General features: G+C 45.7%; 2 protein-coding genes across 3 annotated transcripts in view; both read left to right on the top strand.

The window, feature by feature from the left end:
• The window catches only part of LOC115134883 (cyclin-I-like), a 39,495-nt gene extending 26,334 nt beyond the window's left edge, over positions 1-13,161 (top strand). Inside the window, exons 6-8 of one of the 2 annotated variants that reach the window (XM_065017191.1) lie at positions 5,422-5,658; positions 10,086-10,403; positions 12,824-13,161. In XM_065017191.1, coding sequence (XP_064873263.1) covers positions 5,422-5,658; positions 10,086-10,403; positions 12,824-13,012 — 744 coding nt within the window. In that variant the 3' untranslated portion in view covers positions 13,013-13,161. Of the gene's footprint in view, positions 1-5,421; positions 5,659-10,085; positions 10,433-12,823 lie in introns of both variants that reach the window. The other variant, XM_065017192.1, reaches the window with a different exon arrangement.
• A 2,011-nt stretch (positions 13,162-15,172) lies between these two features.
• Positions 15,173-19,735, top strand: LOC135571365 (ankyrin repeat domain-containing protein SOWAHB-like). The gene has a single exon (XM_065017193.1). It carries the CDS (start codon positions 15,173-15,175, stop codon positions 17,759-17,761), a length of 2,589 nt encoding a protein of 862 aa, XP_064873265.1. The 3' UTR covers positions 17,762-19,735.
• The last annotated feature ends 2,014 nt before the right edge of the window (positions 19,736-21,749 follow it).

Here is a 21,749-nt window from a genome sequence, read left to right on the forward strand (position 1 = left end):
CCACTAGAGGCTTGAAGTAGTGTCCTAGACAGAACCACCCTAGAGGCTTGAAGTAGTGTCCTAGACAGAACCACCACTAGAGGCTTGAAGTAGTGTCCTAGCCAGAGCCACCACTAGAGGCTTGAAGTAGTGTCCTAGACAGAGCCATGCTAGAGGCTTGAAGTAGTGTCCTAGCCAGAACCACCACTAGAGGCTTGTAGTGTCCTAGCCAGAACCACCGCTAGAGGCTTGTAGTGTCCTAGCCAGAACCACCGCTAGAGGCTTGTAGTGTCCTAGCCAGAACCACCACTGGAGGCTTGAAGTAGTGTCCTAGAACCACCGCTAGAGGCTTGAAGTAGTGTCCTAGAACCACCGCTAGAGGCTTGAAGTAGTGTCCTAGACAGAACCACCACTAGAGGCTTGAAGTAGTGTCCTAGACAGAACCACCGCTAGAGGCTTGAAGTAGTGTCCTAGAACCACCGCTAGAGGCTTGAAGTAGTGTCCTAGCCAGAACCACCACTAGAGGCTTGAAGTAGTGTCCTAGAACCACCGCTAGAGGCTTGAAGTAGTGTCCTAGACAGAACCACCCTAGAAGCTTGAAGTAGTGTCCTAGACAGAGCCACCACTAGAGGCTTGAAGTAGTGTCCTAGACAGAACCACCACTAGAGGCTTGAAGTAGTGTGCTAGACAGAACCACCGCTAGAGGCTTGAAGTAGTGTCCTAGCCAGAACCACCACTAGAGGCTTGTAGTGTCCTAGACAGAACCACCCTAGAGGCTAGAAGTAATGTCCTAGACAGAACCACCACTAGAGGCTTGAAGTAGTGTCCTAGACAGAACCACCACTAGAGGCTTGAAGTAGTGTCCTAGACAGAACCACCACTAGAGGCTTGAAGTAGTGTCCTAGCCAGAGCCACCACTAGAGGCTTGAAGTAGTGTCCTAGACAGAACCACCACTAGAGGCTTGAAGTAGTGTCCTAGCCAGAGCCACCACTAGAGGCTTGAAGTAGTGTCCTAGACAGAACCACCACTAGAGGCTTGAAGTAGTGTCCTAGACAGAGCCATGCTAGAGGCTTGAAGTAGTGTCCTAGCCAGAACCACCGCTAGAGGCTTGTAGTGTCCTAGCCAGAACCACCACTGGAGGCTTGAAGTAGTGTCCTAGCCAGAACCACCACTAGAGGCTTGAAGTAGTGTCCTAGAACCACCACTAGAGGCTTGTAGTAGTGTCCTAGACAGAACCACCACTAGAGGCTTGAAGTAGTGTCCTAGAACCACCACTAGAGGCTTGAAGTAGTGTCCTAGAACCACCACTAGAGGCTTGAAGTAGTGTCCTAGAACCACCGCTAGAGGCTTGAAGTAGTGTCCTAGACAGAACCACCCTAGAAGCTTGATGTAGTGTCCTAGACAGAGCCACCACTAGAGGCTTGAAGTAGTGTCCTAGACAGAACCACCGCTAGAGGCTTGAAGTAGTGTCCTAGCCAGAACCACCACTAGAGGCTTGTAGTGTCCTAGACAGAACCACCCTAGAGGCTAGAAGTAGTGTCCTAGACAGAACCACCACTAGAGGCTTGAAGTAGTGTCCTAGACAGAACCACCCTAGAGGCTTGAAGTAGTGTCCTAGACAGAACCACCACTAGAGGCTTGAAGTAGTGTCCTAGCCAGAGCCACCACTAGAGGCTTGAAGTAGTGTCCTAGACAGAACCACCACTAGAGGCTTGAAGTAGTGTCCTAGACAGAACCACCACTAGAGGCTTGAAGTAGTGTCCTAGACAGAGCCATGCTAGAGGCTTGAAGTAGTGTCCTAGCCAGATCCACCCTAGAGGCTTGTAGTGTCCTAGCCAGAACCACCGCTAGAGGCTTGTAGTGTCCTAGACAGAACCACCGCTAGAGGCTTGAAGTAGTGTCCTAGAACCACCGCTAGAGGCTTGAAGTAGTGTCCTAGACAGAACCACCGCTAGAGGCTTGAAGTAGTGTCCTAGAACCACCGCTAGAGGCTTGAAGTAGTGTCCTAGAACCACCGCTAGAGGCTTGAAGTAGTGTCCTAGCCAGAACCACCACTAGAGGCTTGAAGTAGTGTCCTAGACAGAACCACCACTAGAGGCTTGAAGTAGTGTCCTAGACAGAACCACCACTAGAGGCTTGAAGTAGTGTGCTAGACAGAACCACCGCTAGAGGCTTGAAGTAGTGTCCTAGCCAGAACCACCACTAGAGGCTTGTAGTGTCCTAGACAGAACCACCCTAGAGGCTAGAAGTAATGTCCTAGACAGAACCACCCTAGAGGCTAGAAGTAATGTCCTAGACAGAACCACCACTAGAGGCTTGAAGTAGTGTCCTAGACAGAACCACCACTAGAGGCTTGAAGTAGTGTCCTAGACAGAACCACCACTAGAGGCTTGAAGTAGTGTCCTAGCCAGAGCCACCACTAGAGGCTTGAAGTAGTGTCCTAGACAGAACCACCACTAGAGGCTTGAAGTAGTGTCCTAGACAGAACCACCACTAGAGGCTTGAAGTAGTGTCCTAGACAGAGCCATGCTAGAGGCTTGAAGTAGTGTCCTAGCCAGAACCACCACTAGAGGCTTGTAGTGTCCTAGCCAGAACCACCGCTAGAGGCTTGTAGTGTCCTAGCCAGAACCACCACTGGAGGCTTGAAGTAGTGTCCTAGCCAGAACCACCACTAGAGGCTTGAAGTAGTGTCCTAGAACCACCACTAGAGGCTTGAAGTAGTGTCCTAGAACCACCGCTAGAGGCTTGAAGTAGTGTCCTAGACAGAACCACCCTAGAAGCTTGAAGTAGTGTCCTAGACAGAGCCACCACTAGAGGCTTGAAGTAGTGTCCTAGACAGAACCACCGCTAGAGGCTTGAAGTAGTGTCCTAGCCAGAACCACCACTAGAGGCTTGTAGTGTCCTAGACAGAACCACCCTAGAGGCTAGAAGTAGTGTCCATAGACAGAACCACCACTAGAGGCTTGAAGTAGTGTCCTAGACAGAACCACCCTAGAGGCTAGAAGTAGTGTCCTAGACAGAACCACCACTAGAGGCTTGAAGTAGTGTCCTAGACAGAACCACCACTAGAGGCTTGAAGTAGTGTCCTAGCCAGAGCCACCACTAGAGGCTTGAAGTAGTGTCCTAGACAGAACCACCACTAGAGGCTTGAAGTAGTGTCCTAGAACCACCGCTAGAGCCTTGAAGTAGTGTCCTAGAACCACCGCTAGAGGCTTGAAGTAGTGTCCTAGCCAGAACCACCGCTAGAGGCTTGAAGTAGTGTCCTAGACAGAACCACCCTAGAAGCTTGAAGTAGTGTCCTAGACAGAGCCACCACTAGAGGCTTGAAGTAGTGTCCTAGACAGAACCACCGCTAGAGGCTTGAAGTAGTGTCCTAGACAGAACCACCGCTAGAGGCTTGAAGTAGTGTCCTAGACAGAACCACCGCTAGAGGCTTGAAGTAGTGTCCTAGCCAGAACCACCACTAGAGGCTTGTAGTGTCCTAGACAGAACCACCCTAGAGGCTAGAAGTAGTGTCCTAGACAGAACCACCACTAGAGGCTTGAAGTAGTGTCCTAGACAGAACCACCCTAGAGGCTTGAAGTAGTGTCCTAGACAGAACCACCACTAGAGGCTTGAAGTAGTGTCCTAGACAGAGCCATGCTAGAGGCTTGAAGTAGTGTCCTAGCCAGAACCACCCTAGAGGCTTGTAGTGTCCTAGCCAGAACCACCGCTAGAGGCTTGTAGTGTCCTAGCCAGAACCACCGCTAGAGGCTTGTAGTGTCCTAGCCAGAACCACCGCTGGAGGCTTGAAGTAGTGTCCTAGCCAGAACCACCACTGGAGGCTTGAAGTAGTGTCCTAGACAGAACCACCACTAGAGGCTTAAAGTTGTGTCCTAGCCAGAACCACCGCTAGAGGCTTGAAGTAGTGTCCTAGACAGAACCACCGCTAGAGGCTTGAAGTAGTGTCCTAGACAGAGCCACCACTAGAGGCTTGTAGTAGTGTCCTAGACAGAACCACCGCTAGAGGCTTGAAGTAGTGTCCTAGACAGAGCCACCACTAGAGGCTTGTAGTAGTGTCCTAGACAGAACCACCACTAGAGGCTTGAAGTAGTGTCATAGACAGAACCACCGCTAGAGGCTTGAAGTAGTGGTGAGATATTCTGTATAGCTTAAGGTAACGTGTCACGCAATTAATTATTCCCTATTACTAGGCTATTCGTATTCAAATGCACTATAATTTTAGGCTACCTGTAAACTGCCCTGCACACAATCAACAAACCAACTGCATCGCCTAAGGCGGTAAGTTCTCTCTCAGACTCAATGGATAGACATTTTGGATCGTTAACAGTCCCAACAGTCCATGTATAATAATACAGTCCACACTGAAAGGAAATTACTCAAATTTGTTTAATTTTGGAGTATAGGCTAGACCAATTATGTACCAAAGATATCTTAAATCATTTTTGTTGTATGTTTTTCTGCCATGTGTAATATTTGGTAGGCTTTGTATTGTATAACTGCACAATTATAATTTTAATTATGTTTTTTTTGGGGGGGGGGCTTGCGCTTATGAATATGCATAAGATTATGAATATGCATAAGCTCTGAAATGTGTATGAGTGCTGTTGAACTTCTTTGTTCAAATTGTTCATCACAGTGATGTGAGTTTTAAAAGTAAGATGGGCCTAGTGTTTGTTATTTTCGATAACATTTGCATTGATGTCAGAGGGACAATAGAGCCCTGAGTACCAGGCCAATAGTGACCTGATGGAAGAACAATAGAGCCCTGAGTACCAGGCCATTAGGACCTGATGGAGGGACAATAGAGCCCTGAGTACCAGGTCATTAGGACCTGATGGAGGGACAATAGAGCCCTGAGTACCAGGCCATTAGAACATGATGGAGGGACAATAGAGCCCTGAGTACCAGGTCATTAGGACCTGATGGAGGGACAATAGAGCCCTGAGTACCAGGTCATTAAGACCTGATGGAGGGACAATAGAGCCCTGAGTAGCAGGTCATTAGGACCTGATGGAGGGACAATAGAGCCCTGAGTACCAGGTCATTAGGACCTGATGGAGGGACAATAGAGCCCTGAGTACCAGGTCATTAAGACCTGATGGAGGGACAATAGAGCCCTGAGTAGCAGGTCATTAGGACCTGATGGAGGGACAATAGAGCCCTGAGTACCAGGCCATTAGGACCTGATGGAGGAACAATAGAGCCCTGAGTACCAGGCCATTAGGACCTGATGGTTGTTTAACAAGCTGGGCACTACTACACATGTCCAGAGTGATTAAAAGGAGGTTACCATGACTCAACGGTCACATGCAATTTGTCTGCGGTCATGACTCATGACTGTCGGTGTGGCGGTAATACAGCCGCCGCCACAGCCCTACGTACACCAGTTTAGTGAAAAAGATTTGACCGCTAACTAACTGGCTGTTGTTCCCCTTCAGTTCCATGTCATGGTGCTGTCCTGCAAGCCACGGTTCATGGTGGGTCTGGTGGGGTGTAACCCGGCGCAGCACCTGTCCGTGTTGACCCAGCAGCTGCACTACTGCCTGGCCGACAGCGCCCTGCTACAGCCCCTCTCCCGGGGATCCATGCTGGCGCTGGCCCTCATCACCCTGGAGCTGGAGAATATCTGCCCTGACTGGCTGGCTCTCACGATCAACCTGCTCAGGAAAACACAGGTACTAAATTCTCACTATCCTCCTGGTCAGGAGAAAGCACAAGTAGGCCTGCAGTACAGTATGTTGGCATGTTGAGATAGCGGCCAGTTAGGCAGTGAGGGCTTCTACCTAAATCATACACACGTACCAGTGTTGACGTGGAGTCCAATCTGACCCCACTCCCTATCTTAGGTGATTCCACACCAGGGGAGTGGAAAATAGTTATCTCAGAATATTCTGGAAATTCTCACATAGGAACTTCATTGGGAGGAAGGAAGTTTATCAAAAGAAGACCATCGCTCTCTTCCAGAAGTTTGGATGGTGCGTAAAACCCATTCATTCAGATAAAAGGTTTTGATGTAAACTTAAAGCTTCCTTTTTAATGTTTCACTTGTTTTCATTTCGCTGCATCGGGGATCGCATTCAGACGTTTTGGCTTTACAGCCTTCTTCAGTGTCTAGGTACAAAGCTTTTTTTCATTCAAAACAACATTTGTAGGGAACACAGGTGAGCAACCCAATCAGGGATTCTACTCATCTGCCAATTAGGGATGTCTGGTCTACCTGTAGAAAAGTTGTTTTAAATGCATTTTTACATTTGTATCACAAACCATTTTTATTTATTATCATGGTGAAAGTTGGGCCCTCTTTAGATTTGTACATGACCTCCTGTAAGTTTGGGACGCCGTTTGGGTCTTTGCGTGTGTGGAAAAAAGCGACACCTTTCAAATAACACTATTTGACATGTTAAATAAGCTTTTAATTTGACGTGTTAAATAAGCTTTTAATTTGACACATTAAATGACACAGTTCTATTATAGAATGTTGTGTTGTGCTGAATTTGCCCGTGCAAGCCAAGCGCCACAGCTACTATCAGTATCACTGTCAAAGCTGTACAAACCAAGTCTGCAAACACCGGCCACGAACTGTGTGTTTACAATACCGCGTTGGTAATAAGGCATTATTTGTTTGACCTCTACCTCTGGGGTAGTTAGCTTTAGCTTGGTACCTAGCTAGCTTTAGCTTGGTACCTAGCTAGCTTTAGCTTGGTACCTAGCTAGCTTTAGCTTGGTACCTAGCTAGCTTTAGCTTGGTACCTAGCTAGCTTTAGCTTGGTACCTAGTTAGCACCAATACAACCAGCCTGAAATCAATGACCAGTAGAAACTGCAGTCATTTTCATTATTCTTAGCAATGATTTAGGAATTCTTGTGAGTAAGTATTAGCTAGGTAGCCACTTGTTGCTCACCTATTGAAATCGAACTTCAGTTCATGAAAATAAATAGCTAACCAGCTACTTTATAACCCTGTTGCCCAAAGCTAACGTTATAAACAGCCAGCTAGTGAAGCTCGACCGGACCGGGGTATGTGTTGTGAAGCTAGCCACAATAAGGATTGGGCACAATAGTGGAATTTGCTGTTTGCCTTCAAAATAAAAGTACCTCTTTTTTATTTTTCCTTTATTTAACTAGGCAAGTCAGTTAAGAACAAATTCTTATTTTCAATGACGGCCTAGGAACAGTGGGTTAACTGCCTGTTCAGGGGCAGAACGACAGATTTGTACCTTGTCAGCTCAGGGGTTTGAACTTGCAACCTTCCGGTTACTAGTCCAACGCTCTAACCGCTAGACTACCCTGCCGATATAGAAGGTTATAATTTGTGGAATCGTGACATATTTACACTAGATAGTGTTAAACAAGGTTGGAATGTGAAGCAATGAAATGGGGTATGAGTCGATGACACCCACAGAACACAACTGAAGAGTTTAAGCGAATATTAGCGTTGTAGCTCTTATCGCGGGACTGCGACTGTGTGAAATCACCTCCCCAGTCAGCCTATTGTGTGTATTGACATTCATATTGCACTGTACAGCTTTACCTAAGGGTTGAGGATCAATGAAATGGGATATCAGTCTACTCAACACCCAATATGTTTTTCCCCAATGTCGTCCTCAGAGTTATCAGACTCCAAAACATCCACGCAGTATTGTTTTTCCTCTGGAATAGTGTTCGGTACACGTAGGTTGACAATAAATGTGGCTCAATTCACAGTTGTTTCAGAGTCCTGCAATAAGAGCTATGATGCTAATGTTTCTCTGGGTGTCACTGAGTAGACTGATACCAGTCATTGATCCACAATCCATAGTTAAGGCTGTACAGTGAAATAAGTAAGTTCCCAATGCAATTCTAAAGTATAATACATACAGTGTGATTTCAACAGATTTGTGTCAAATTAACAGTCTTTTTCTTTTAGCATGATCTATTAAATGATGGCATAATTCTACTTATTTGTATTCATTTGCATCACTGTCAATGACATACTTTTATTTTGAAGGCCACTATTGTGGCTAATCCTTATTGTGGCTAGCCTCACATAGATGGGTCGGACCACCATTACTCAAATAAGAACTTTCTTATAAATTAGGGTTATTTTAGATGATGACACCTAGCTATATACCTTATGATCCGTGAACCGTACATGATACAGACAACATCTTGAACTCATCATTCTCCTTATAAGCGAGCTCTAACATAATGGGGTATGTCTAGATTCTGAAATAAAATGTTTTACATTCATTTATTCAACATATTAATATAAATATCTCAACTACCCCCATTTTTAAACACCATATTGTTTTAAGCAATTTACTCTACAATTAAATACAATTTCCAGACATTTCTGATGCATTTAATGTGCCCCACCAACACAGATTCAAAAGGAACTCCCTCTGCTGGTGATTTGCTGAATGTGCAATCCTAAAGGAGGTCTGTGATTGGTTAATGACATATAATGTACATTTTTTTATGTTATATCATCAAAAGTACCAGAGAGCCCACTCCGGGGAAATGTGACGTTTTGACGAAACTGTCTAAAAATTATTTTTTAGAAGCTAAATTAAAAAAAAAAAAAAGGGTTATTTTGAGATATTAATATAAATATGTTTAATTTTGAATAAGTTCGAGCTATAAGGAGTATTATGACTCCACGATGTATCACAGATCATAAGGTCTTACAGAAAGCATACGCACACCGAGTGTACAAAACATTAGGAACACCTGCTCTTTCTGCGACAGGCCCGACCAGGTGAAAGCGATGATCCCTTATTGATGTCATTTGTTAAATCCACTTCAATCAGTGTAGATGAAGGGGAGGAGACGGGTTAAAGAAGGATTTTAAAGCCTTGAGACAATTTGAGACATGGATTGTGTATGTGAGCCATTGAGAGGGTGAATGGACAAGACAAAATATTTAAGTGCCTTTAAACCGGTTATGGTAGTAGGTGCCAGGCGCACCGGTTTGTGTGTGTCAAGAACTGCAACGCTTCTGGGTTTTTCACGCTCAACAGTTTCCCGTGTGTATCAAGAATGGTCCACCACCCAAAGGACATCCAGCCAACTTGACACAACTGTGGGAAGCATTGGAGTCAACATGGGCCAGCGTCCCTGTGGAACGCTTTCAACACCTTGTAGAGTCCATGCCCCGACGAATTGAGGCTGTTCCGAGAGCAAAAGGGAGGTGCAACTCAATATTAGTAAGGTGTACTTAATGTTTTGTGCACTCTTGTGGGTCTCAAAGGGCTTAAAATTGCCACTTTCATCATGATTGTCTCAAAAAATGGTTTGTGATACAAATGTAAAAAGCACGTCTCAGACATCCTTCCTCCCAATGAAGATCCTGTGTGAGAATTGCCAGAACATTCTGAGATGACAAAAACATTTTCTGCTGTTGTGGAATAACCCATCTATCTCTCTTTCTCTTATGACCCTGTTCACTAAAACCCAGAACAAATAACAGGGGATAACATGGATGTTGTAGTCCCTCCCACATATTGAATTACACTTATTTTAAAATATATATATATCAGTGGTATTATCAGGATGCCTCTCGGGAACCGTTGCATAAATATAGTCCGCCTGTATTTTGACTCTAACCACGTTTCCATCCACAGTTATGTAAAGTCATTACTGTAAAATAATAAAATAAAACTCAACAGAAGTCACAACAGTTGTGATGGAAACGAGGCGTTTCGGTACAATTCTATAAATGCCGACAGATCGTTTGTTCGTTTGACACGGTGGGATCTTTTTGTGTCGGTAAAATGTAATATGGAAACGCCTTTCTATATGTATATATTTATATAATAACCAGAGTAAAACTGAGTCACGCGTGTGGTCCTCCCACCTAGGACTCGGGGGAAACCATGCAGTTTATTAGGCTACAGATTTAAATAAGTTATAAACTTCACAGGGTGGTGAAAGTGCACTTTGATGAGTTTTAATGCCCCCTTTACAATAAATATTCATTCTGGTGACATGATAATTGATGGGAAATGTGCATATTTTTTTTAATGTGGATTTTAGAATATTCGCCTGAATCTGTCGTCAATTGGATGGAAACCTAGCTATTAACATAATTATAATCAAGTCTTTCATTTATCTCCCACCCCTAGATTGACAGTTCTCAGCTGATCCGATGTCGAGAGCTGGTGTCACGTCACCTGTCCACACAGGAAGCTTCCCTGCCTCCCAACACTGTGTACATCTACCAGTCCCTGCACCACAGTCTGGACCCGGACCCTTGCACCCGGGGAAGAGAGTCCGACACCAGGCTCCCAGACAGAGACCCCCCGGCGCCATCCACGGCCCCTAGGGACAGGAGCCTCTCCTGGGTCTCCTCTACCACCCTGCTCCAGGTCCATGGACCACCCAAACCCAGCCACCACTCCCACCAAGTCTCCCTGCGCTGCAAGCACTCAGCCAAGCGCAAGGTGAGAGCTTGGCTGCTTCAACAACCGGAGTAATGTATTTTTTAACATCTACCTAGATACAGTGCATTTGGAAAGTATTCCGACCCCTTGATTATTTCCCCATTTTCTTAAGTTACAGTCTTAGTCTAAAATATATTAAATTGTTTTTTTCCCCCTCATCAATCGACACACAATATCCTGTAATGACATCCTGTAATGACATCCTGTAATGACATCCTGTAATGACAAAGCAAAAAAACGTTTATTTTTTATTTTTTTGCAAATGTATTAAAAATGAAATCACATTTACGCGAGTATTCAGACCCTTTAATCAGTACTTTTAGTTACCTTACAGACTTATTCTTAAATTGTTTTTTTCCCTCATCAATCTCCACACAATACCCCCTAATGACATCGCAATACCCCCTAATGACATCGCAATACCCCCTAATGACATCGCAATACCCCCTAATGACATCGCAATACCCCCTAATGACATCGCAATACCCCCTAATGACATCGCAATACCCCCTAATGACATCACAAAATATTACATTTCCTTAAGTAATTCAGACCCTTTACTCAGTATTTTGTTGAAGCACCTTTGGCAGCGATTACAGCATCAGGTCTTCTTGGGTTTGAAGCTACAAGCTTGGCACACCTGTATTTGGGGAGTTTCTTCCATTCTTCTCTGCAGATCCTCTCAAGCTCTGTCAGGTTGGATGGGGATTCGTTGCTGCACAGCTATTTTCAGGTCTCTCCAGAGATGTTCGATCAGGTTCAAATCCGGGCTCTGGCTGGGCCACTCACGAACATTCGGAGACTTGTCCCCAAGCCACTTCTGCCTTGTCTTGGCTGTGTGCTTAGGGTCGTTGTCCTGTTGGAAGGTGAACCTTCGCCCAATGTCTGAGGTCCTGAGCGCTCTGAAGCCTGTTTTCATCAAGGATCTCTCTGTACTTTGCTCTGTTCATCTTTGCCTCGAACCTGACTAGCCTCCCAGTCCCTGCCGCAGAAAAACAACCACATAGCATGATGCTGCCAACACCATGATTCACCGTAGGGATGGTGCCAGGTTTCTGCCAGATTTGACACTTGGCATTCAGGCCAAAGAGCTCAATCTTGGTTTCATCAGACCAGAGAATCTTGTTTCTCATTGTCTGAGAGTCCTTTAGGTGCCTTTTGGAAAACATCAAGCAGGCTTTCATGCTCCCCGAGTGGCGTAGCGGTCTAAGGCACTGCATCTCAGTGCTAGAGGCGTCGCTACAAACCCTGGTTCGATTCCAGGCTGTATCACAACCGGCCATGATTGGGGGTCCCATAGGGCGATGCACAATTGGCCCAGCGTTGTCTGGGTTTGGCCAGGGTAGGCTGTCATTATAAATAAGAATTTGTTTTTAACTGACTTGTCTAGTTAAATAAAAAATAGTGAGGAGTGGCATCCGTGTGGCCACTCCACCATAAAGCCCTGATTGGCGGTGTGCTGTAGAGATGGTTGTCCTTCTGGAAGGTTCCCCTATCTCCACAGAGGAACTCTGGAGCTCTGTCAGTGACTATCAGTTTCTTTGTCACTTCCCTGACCAAGGCCCATCTCCCCCAATTGCTCAGATAGGCCGGGCAGCAGGCTCTAGGAAGAGTCTTGATGGTTCCAAACTTCTTCCATTGAAGAATGATGGAGGCCACTGTGTTCTTGGGGATCTTCAACGCTGCTCCTCGATACAATCCTGTCTCGGAGGTCTACGGACAATTCCTTCGACCTCATGGCTTGGTTTTTGCTCTGACATGCACTGTCAACTGTGGGACCTTATATAGACAGGTGTGTGCCTTTCCAAATCATGTCCAATCAATTGAATTTATTTACCACAGATGGACTCCAATCAAGTTGTAGAAACATCTCAAGGATGATCAATGGAGCTCAATTTAGAGTCTCATAGCAAAGGGTCTGAATACTTATGCAAATAAGGCATTTCTGTTTTTATTTTAATACATTTCTAAAAATGTGTTTTCGCTTTTATCATTATGGGGCATTGTGTTGTCAATTTGTAAGTCGCTCTGGATAAGAGCGTCTGCTAAATGACTTAAATGTAAATGTATTGTGATGTCATTATGGGGCATTGTGATGTCATTATGGGGCATTGTGATGTCATTATGGGGCATTGTGATGTCATTATGGGGCATTGTGATGTCATTATGGGGTATTGTGTGTAGATTGACTAACATGTTTTATTTAATCCATTTTAGAATAAAGGCTGTAACGTAACAAAATGTGGAAAAGTTGAGGGGGTCTGAATACTTTCCGAATGCACTGTATACTATTGCTATTTGACTTGCCTTGATTATGAAAGCATATTGTGTTTATGGTAATATGTTTTGGTGAGAGCTTTGAGATGACTATTAAAATTGTATTATTGTATTATGTGCTTATAAATAATATTATTATTAAGGTGGAGGAGATGGAGGTCGACGAATTCTACGAGGGGATCAAACGACTCTACAACGAAGAGAACGGGGGCGCTCCGGAAGGAACGGCGGTAACGGGGGAGGAGCCTCTAGAGGAGAGTCCTGTCCTATTGGTCAGGAGGGAGGGCCACACCTCCCCCTGCCCCCCTCTCCAACCCGTCAGTGTCTCATAGAGAAGAAGAGGATGAAACCAAGGCCTTCTCTTCCTCTCTACCTGAGCTGCAAGGAAAATAAGTCTCAGTATTCAATGGCATTTATCCACCAACCCCAGGCCTCGATTGAGCCCCAAAAAAAGTCACCAAAAAAATATGCTATTTCATAACTATTTGTTGAGCACAAATATAAAATGATAAAAAAATATAAATGTAATATAATGATATAAATATTATCCTTCAAAAAAATAGGTCAAATTACTACTTCTTCCTGTGAGTCTCTGTGATGATATTTCTCTACGGTCATGTCATTTTATTTCTGTTTTTTGACCCTAACTAATCTAAGTTTCAATCAGTATATTTATTTTCTTTACCTTCCTCTTTTCCTGAAATAAAAAAATAATTCCCAGCATGTTGTCTTTAACCCCTCACAAAACATGTCACGTTAAGAGTTTGACTGTAAAGCGTGTAGAACTATGTTAACCTGAAGTACTGAATGTTTTTTTTTCACGTTTAATAATGGAAATATCCCCTTTCACAACTTTCCTGTCTTTGTCCCGTCACAGTGTGCTGTAGTAGTTTAACCAAAGAATGAACAAGCTACTGTCATTAATGACAATGCAGAAGTGAATCAATTTACCCAATGAAGCAATATGTTTTTAAGATAAACAACTTTGTTAAAAGAGTGTTTATCCCAAGTGGCACCCTATACCCTACATAGGCCTCTACTAAAAAGTAGTGCACTATGGGGGAGAAATAGGGTGACATTTCAGATGCAATCAAGAAGAGGGTTTGAAGATGTAGCTACCATAATTCACCTTATCTTTGCTGTTCAGAAACAACTTGCTGTTTTTTTTTGTTTGTTTATTGCCAAAAGGCTCTTGCTCTGGGGTGCTGGTAACTGCCGATGTACTGCTGACAACTTGTGGCATCAATAAAACAAGTGAAATAATCCGTCTTTATCTTGTTACTGTGTATCAAAGTGGCTTCATTGTGTCATCCCGCACATTGCTGGACATACGATGTGCATTTACTTCATTGGCTACAGTTACCCGTCTTGAAAACCAGACCCGAGGCAACATCCGGAGCATTTGAAAATGGAGGGAGGCAACGCTGATTCTAGCGCTACTTGGTTAATGTACTCAATTGGTAGAGCATGGAACACCAGGGTATCCTCACATTTGAGAAGAGTACAGCAATTAAATGATTTAGGCCGGAATGCTATGATTTTAAACGTTTTCCACGTTTCTACATTGCAACGTAGCTTTATTTTAGGTAGGTTAATTTATGTGACATCAGATTTCTTGCGGTGTGGTTATGCTGATGGTTTGTCTAAACAGCAGGTTAGAACACTTAATTTGGAAGGTTAAGAGGACAAAGGTGTAGCTAAAATGGGCTCCGAGTGGCGCAGCGGTCTAAGGCACTGCATCACAGTGCCAGAGGCGTCACTACAGACCCTGGTTCGATTCCAGGCTGTATCACAACCGACCGTGATTGGGAGTCCCATTAGGGCAGCGCACAATTGGCCCTGCGTCGTCCATATTAGAGTTTGACTGGGGTAGGCCGTTATTATTAATACGAATCTGTTGTTAACTTACTTGCCTAGTTAAAGGTTAAATAAATAAACAATGCTAGTTGTCAACAACTGTTATCCCCGGCGCGACAACTAGATGGAGCTGTAATGGAAGCCACAATGGTACAAACCATCAGCAATACAACATCTGCACGTTGCCTAATTCTCAGGGGTTTATTACGCCAATTTTTTGCAAAACGTTTCTTAAACGGAAGCAAACGAAATGGGGAGGGACCTACCTGCATTTGGCCAATTTAAAATCTCATTTTTCTCTGTTTGCTTCTTAAATTGTAAACTGTTTCTGCAATGAATGACCATTTAAGAACCAAACCATGGGTGTATTCATTACGGAAACTGTTTACCGTTTAAGAACCAAAGGAAGCAAACGAAATGAAGAGGGTCCTACCTGAATTTCTCCAATAAATACTATTGTTTGCGTTTTCCATTTGGAGTAGGCTAAACCGTTTCTGTTGCAAAACGTTTACAGTTTAAGAACCAAACAGAAGCAAACCGAGGAAAACGACATTTTATATTGGACAAATGCAGGTAGGTCCCGCCCGGTTTCGTTTGCTTCCGTTTAAGAAACGTTTTGCAACAGAATCGGGTTAATGAATACGTCCCAGGTATGCAGGTGGAGTTGCAAATGTTCGGATGGGGCGGAGTTAATTGTTACTGGCGCAGAAAAAACCCCATCTGACACTCCATCGGGCTTGGAGCAAACAGACGGAATGGCCACCGATTTTACTCAGGATTCGGTGCTGTACTTTCTCCGGTGCAACGGTGGAAGAGTGAAGAACTCTGAATTGTTGGCGCACTTTAATGCGTTTTTAAAGGACCACAAGAACCAGACGCACAATCGGGAACTGTTTAAAAAGTTTATTAACTCCGTGGCTGTGGTGAAAACGGATGAGGGAGTTAGATACGTTGTATTGAGGAAGACATTTCTGGGCTATGTTGTTGGAGGAGATATCGCCGCAGGATCCCATTCTCCAAACCCCCCCATCGGACAACAACCTGCGCCACAGGCGAGAGAGAGAGACCGCTCGCCGAGAGATCCGGTAAACCTAAACCAGGAGAGAGGTCAGAAGGAATTGATCGAGACGCACTTGCACGTCACAAATCAGAAGTTCCATGTTCCACCGGGCAACACCATCCAACTCACAGAAAAGATATTGGCCTCGGCTGGAATTGTAAAGAAAAACAATGTGAAAAGTACAGTCAACTTCGAAAAGCCTATCCAAAGCTCCTCGCCATGTGTGACAGACCATGCGCTACCTCCGGCATCCAGCAACAAAGAGGCACCGTTCCGCCCATCTTACAATGTAGAAATATCAAAGGGCTCAGAAGATGGGAGTGGTCAGAGCATTGAAGCAAAATTGGATAAAGAACCCGTGACTCTCCCTCTTTCAGTCCCAAAACTGAATCACAAAGGCATTTACATTGGTGGTTACACACTTGGCAAGCAGTCAGTAGAACCCAAGAGGTCCTATCCGCCCCCTGAGTTCCTGTACACAGAGGTGAAACCTCCGGCACCTCAGCCTCACCTAGCACAGGTGCAACAGAATGCAGTACAGCCAAAGAGGAAGACTTCTGAAGCTGACCACAGAGGAGCCTCTGCAGCTACAGGATGGCCACTGCTCACCACTCTAGAGCATGCCAGCTCCTTTCCTTGTTTATCTGATCCTTCTGCTGCTCCCCTGACCCCTGACCCCCAGGTGACAAGGAGCAATGACAACCTGGATGGCAACCTTCACCTCCACCATAGCATCCCACAGCAGCCCAGACCAAAAGAAGATGGAGTCCCTGACCCAGTCCCTATCCCTGACATTCACAGCCAGTATCCGGAGGAGAGTAGAGCTGCTGTTCCCCAGTCTTGGGTCAAACCCCAGCCTCCCCAATGCCACCTACCCCTGGATTACCCATACCACACATCTGCTGCTGATAGTGCTAGGTCTTCTGGTTACTCAGAGCAGTACCACCACCAGGCCGACTCCGGCCTCTCCTCCCGTCACAGCCACAGCAGCCTCCTCCTTTGCCCATCACTGAACTCCAGGGATGAGTGGCCCCAGGGTTCCCGTGGAGATGAGTGCGCCAGCTATGAAGCACTCAACTACCAGGTTCTCTCGGGTGAGCAGCTCTCTCAGATGCACTGCGCCGAGAAGCAAGCCCCCTGGCCTCACTATCACTCCACCGGTTACCTTGATAACAACAAGGTGGACATAGCATCGTCATGGCACCATTCCACAGGTTATCTCCATGACGATGATGGTTCAGAGTCCAACGAGTCCACCTCTATTCCTGGTTCGGCCCCCGAGCCATTTCTCCGACCCGCCGCCCAGCGAATCAGCACACAGCTCCGCAGCCGCATGTGTCGTAGTCTCGGAGCCGGCCTGGACCAACAGTTTCCGGAGGACGGCGTCTCGGCACGGCACAACCGCCTCCACCTCCTCTCCTCCAACCTCAGCATCAGCCACTCCTTCTCCCACCCTGCCTCACGTACACCCAGCTACAGAGACCTGAGGGGGGAGATGCGATCTGGGGCCTCCAGTAACAAGAGCTTAAACAGTGGCCATGACAGCTCTTACTTCCACCGGCACAACCTGGTCCCCCTGGAGCCTAAGGAGCATGACTGGCTGGTGAAGGGCGCTGCTGGACTCTGGGCCGACATTTACACCCTGTTCAGAGATGAACCCAGCCTCCTCACCAAGAGAGACTTCATCACTGGTTATACCATCCTGCACTGGATCGCTAAACATGGAGACCACCGGGTCCTCAACACACTCTGGTACGGAGTCAACAAAGCCGGGTTGAAACTGGACGTGGATGTGAAGACTACCTGTGGCTACACGCCTCTTCACCTGGCCGCCATCCACGGAAACAACAAGATGATACGACTTCTGGTTCATAAATTCAGTGCCAACGTGGCCCTCAGGGACACTAGTGGTAAGAAGGCCTGGCAGCACCTCAGTCGCACCGGCCCAATTGACCTTCTAGAGATGCTAGGGGCCCCTCAGTGCTTGACCTCCACCGAGGGTAGCTCCTCATCCCAGTCCACAGGAGAGAGACCCACAAGGCCGGTGACATCCTCGGGCTCAGCCGCGGTGAAGAGGTCCACGTCTATAGCTGTGTTCCTGAATAAGACTCTGATGAAGTTCCCAGGACGGGAAGGTTCGCGGTCGTCCGACTCTTTAGTGTGACACTAGTGTGGCTGTCCCACTATGACCTCTATTCTAATGGCAACAGCCACTTACTAACTAAGCTGTGTTGGGGCTTCACAACGAAGATTTGACACTTAAAATCGGATTTGCTTTCTTTATGTCAAATGTTAATCCATTCATTTATTTTAATTTGTAATTTTTTTTAGACCGAATAATTGAATAAGGGGGTAGGGATTGTGTTATTGAGCTGTCTAAATTAATTTATTATGAATGGATATGACAGACAGACCTTAACTGTATCACTTGTGATAACAAAAGCAATAGAATCAGTTCCGTGAGGTCGGAGTTATAAAGAGATTGTATTTTATTATCATATATGAGTATAATTGCTTTGCATTTGTGTTTATTTTTGGCGAGAACCTTTTTGTTTGTTTGCTACTGGGGAAATGGCTTCCAGTCAAATGTTTTGTTTTTTAATGACCAGAGAAGAACCTTTTTTAAAATGTCTTCTCTCCAACAACAGTTAAGTGCTTCAGCAGTTTCATGTTTCAGGTGGTTACTTGACGCAGGAATGTGGTTTTGTTTGTTCAAAGGCCTGTCAAAGTAGCAATGTATATTACATCATCTGACTAAAGGAACAAGAATCCTCCCTTTGCACCAGGTTGAATATGATGCCAACTGTTCACTAGTTTAAATCCCCGAAGGTTGAGTGAGGTTTATAAAGTATGGCTGTTTTATTATATTGACTTGTTGTTAATATTGACACCAAAAGGTTGAATCACACAAACTGTTTTCTCTCCATGTGCTCTCATGTTTCCAGATGCAGCATGTCCTGAAGTACTAAAACAATCCAAAATGCTTTTCATTTAATGTCACTCTAAAGCCATTTCCTTAAAGACCCAGTCAAAATAGTTTTTTCCCCCCTGTGTTTTGTATAATATTGTACAGCGGCTGATGAAACTAACTCTGTAAAAGTGTTTATTTTTATTATATTTTAGCAGTGTTATTTCCTGATCGTTACTGGTTGAAAATACAATATACCCAGGGTCTTCTAATCAGCAGCTTTCCATGGTGACATGTTTTTAAATTGGTTAATATCAAGAGTTCTAAACATCTCTGCCAATAACTGCTATGTTTCAGTTCCCCCCGCCCCACTCAGACCACTCCCCCAGACACTCCTACCAAATACTTTCATGAGAAAAACATTTTCCCCCTTTCAATGGAAATCTATTACAAATCTGTTATTTGTCACATGCTTCGTAAACAGATGTAGACTGACAGTGAAATGCTTACTTAAAGATACTTTTCAGACAATGCAGTGTTAAAGATACATTTAAACAAGATTAAAAAAACAAGTAAAATACACGAAGCTACTTTATTGTTACCTAGAAATGATTTAATGTTGCTATAAAAACCGCGGCATTTGAGCCTTTTTAACATCTTATTTTTATTTGTTTTGTTTCCAAAACTAATATTATTGATCCAAGTGAAATGTTCACCTGTGTTGAACATTAAGGTGCAAGAGAGCAGGTTATAACAGAGGTTCTGATCCAAATAGCAGCATATTCCCTATGTATCACACTGCTCTGGTCAAAACTAGTCCACTATATAGGGAACGCGGTGCCATTTTGGATGCAAGAAAAAATCTCTTCAGGTGCTGGATTCATACAGTGGATGTAAACAGACATGATAAACCATTCTACGTGCCAGCTATGGCTCTGGAGGGCTGGAGGTATGTGAGGGACCGGGGGGAGGCTTCAGACTGGAGGGCTGGAGGTATGCGAGGGACCGGGGGAGGCTTCAGACTGGAGCTCTGGAGGGCTGGAGGTATGTGAGGGACCGGGGGAGGCTTCAGACTGGAGGGCTGGAGGTATGTGAGGGACCAGGGGGAGGCTTCAGACTGGAGGGCTGGAGGTATGCGAGGGACCGGGGGAGGCTTCAGACTGGAGGGCTGGAGGTATGTGAGGGACCGGGGGAGGCTTCAGACTGGAGCTCTGGAGGTATGCGAGGGACCGGGGGGAGGCTTCAGACTGGAGGGCTGGAGGTATGTGAGGGACCGGGGGGAGGCTTCAGACTGGAGGGCTGGAGGTATGTGAGGGACCGGGGGAGGCTTCAGACTGGAGGTATGTGAGGGACCGGGGGAGGCTTCAGACTGGAGGGCTGGAGGTATGTGAGGGACCAGGGGGAGGCTTCAGACTGGAGGGATGTGAGGGACCGGGGGAGGCTTCAGACTGGAGGTATGCGAGGGACCGGGGGAGGCTTCAGACTGGAGGGCTGGAGGTATGTGAGGGACCGGGGGAGGCTTCAGACTGGAGGTATGTGAGGGACCAGGGGGAGGCTTCAGACTGGAGGTATGCGAGGGACCGGGGGAGGCTTCAGACTGGAGGGCTGGAGGTATGCGAGGGACCGGGGGAGGCTTCAGACTGGAGGGCTGGAGGTATGCGAGGGACCGGGGGAGGCTTCAGACTGGAGGTATGTGAGGGACCGGGGGAGGCTTCAGATCGGGGGACCCTCCTTCTTCGCCCCTCCAGACTGGAGGGCTGGAGGTACGCGAGAGACCGGGGGAGGCTTCAGATCGGGGGATCCTCCTTCTTCGCCCCTCCAGACTGGAGCTCTGGATGTCTACCATGGCGTGGTGGGATCACGGTGGAGACCAGGTGTCTATGAAAGGCTGTGCTGTGTGAGCTGCCGGGCCGGGCCACTGTGTGGGACTTGATGAGGCATGTCGAGGAAAAACGTGTCCTTTGTGTTGCCGTCATGCTGCTACCAGGACGACACCTTCGTTGTGTCCCAAATGTCACCCTATTCCCTAAATAGTGCACTACTTTTGACCAGAACTAAGTGGGCTCTGGTCAAAAGTAGTGCACTATAAAGGGAATAGGGACATTTTTAGGACGCAACCCCTTATTGGGAGAATAGGTTCGGCGAGGTTACATTGAGACTGGCCTCCTTTTAAACTTTTATCTAACTTTTAACTCTTAACTCTTAAAGTTGATTTATACAACTTAAAACGAAATAGATTTTTTTTGCAGGCCACATGGGCGCTATCCAAGTGTAACTGTAGTACTCTGAAGGCGAGTCGTAACTTTTGACACAGTATGTTTGTGCACATGGAGACGTCTACATGTTGGGTCTTGTCACCTGGAAGAGTGCGTATGGGAGGGTGCTGTGTTTTGCAGGTTATTCAAGCTTGCGTTTCTCTGGTTGTATAACTTTGGTGAATTTCAGTTATGTAATATTGCCTGTCTGACTACAGCTTTTATCTTTCTGTATGAATAAAAGCATGTCATTGTATATTAACTGCTGTAGTTGTGAGCATTTCTGATAAACAAGCACATGTCTATTTCAACCTTTTTCTCTCAACCTGTAATTCAACAACCGGCTGTGTAGTACAGAAGATAATTACCACTATTAGGAGGAGACAACAGATCTGAGACCAGGCTGTGTAGTACAGAAGATAATTAACAGTGGAAGGCTGAGACTGTTACCAGAGGCCTGGTGATACTCTGACACTGTCATGCTAGAAGGAGACAACAGATCTGAGACCAGGCTATAGGAGGAGACAACAGATCTGAGACCAGGCTGTGTAGTACAGAAGATAATTACCAGTGGAAGGGCGAGACTGTTACCAGAGGCCTGGTGATACTCTGACACTGTCATGCTAGAAGGAGACAACAGATCTGAGACCAGGCTATAGGAGGAGACAACAGATCTGAGACCAGGCTGTGTAGTACAGAAGATAATTACCAGTGGAAGGGCGAGACTGTTACCAGAGGCCTGGTGATACTCTGACACTGTCATGCTATCATGTAACAACACCTACTGGTGTGCTCTCCTGAGCCCAAATAGTTCACTTGGACAGTCCTTAGATCAGTAGCACCATGTTGCAATGGGACTTGAATGTCCCAACACACATTTCCCCAGTCTGTTTGTGTTGTCATGCCAACCCCTTGTCACTGTAATGTTTAGGTTGAAATGGAGTTGGCAAGAGCACAAACAGATCTGGGATCAGTCTATAGGAGGAGAT

This window comes from Oncorhynchus nerka, linkage group LG4 (assembly GCF_034236695.1).
Source record: "Oncorhynchus nerka isolate Pitt River linkage group LG4, Oner_Uvic_2.0, whole genome shotgun sequence".
Lineage (NCBI taxonomy): Eukaryota > Metazoa > Chordata > Actinopteri > Salmoniformes > Salmonidae > Oncorhynchus > Oncorhynchus nerka.

Coding starts and splice junctions, on each gene's coding strand:
- LOC135571365 (XM_065017193.1), top strand. CDS start 15,173: ATGAATACGTCCCAGGTATGCAGGTGGAGTTGCAAATGTTCGGATGGG.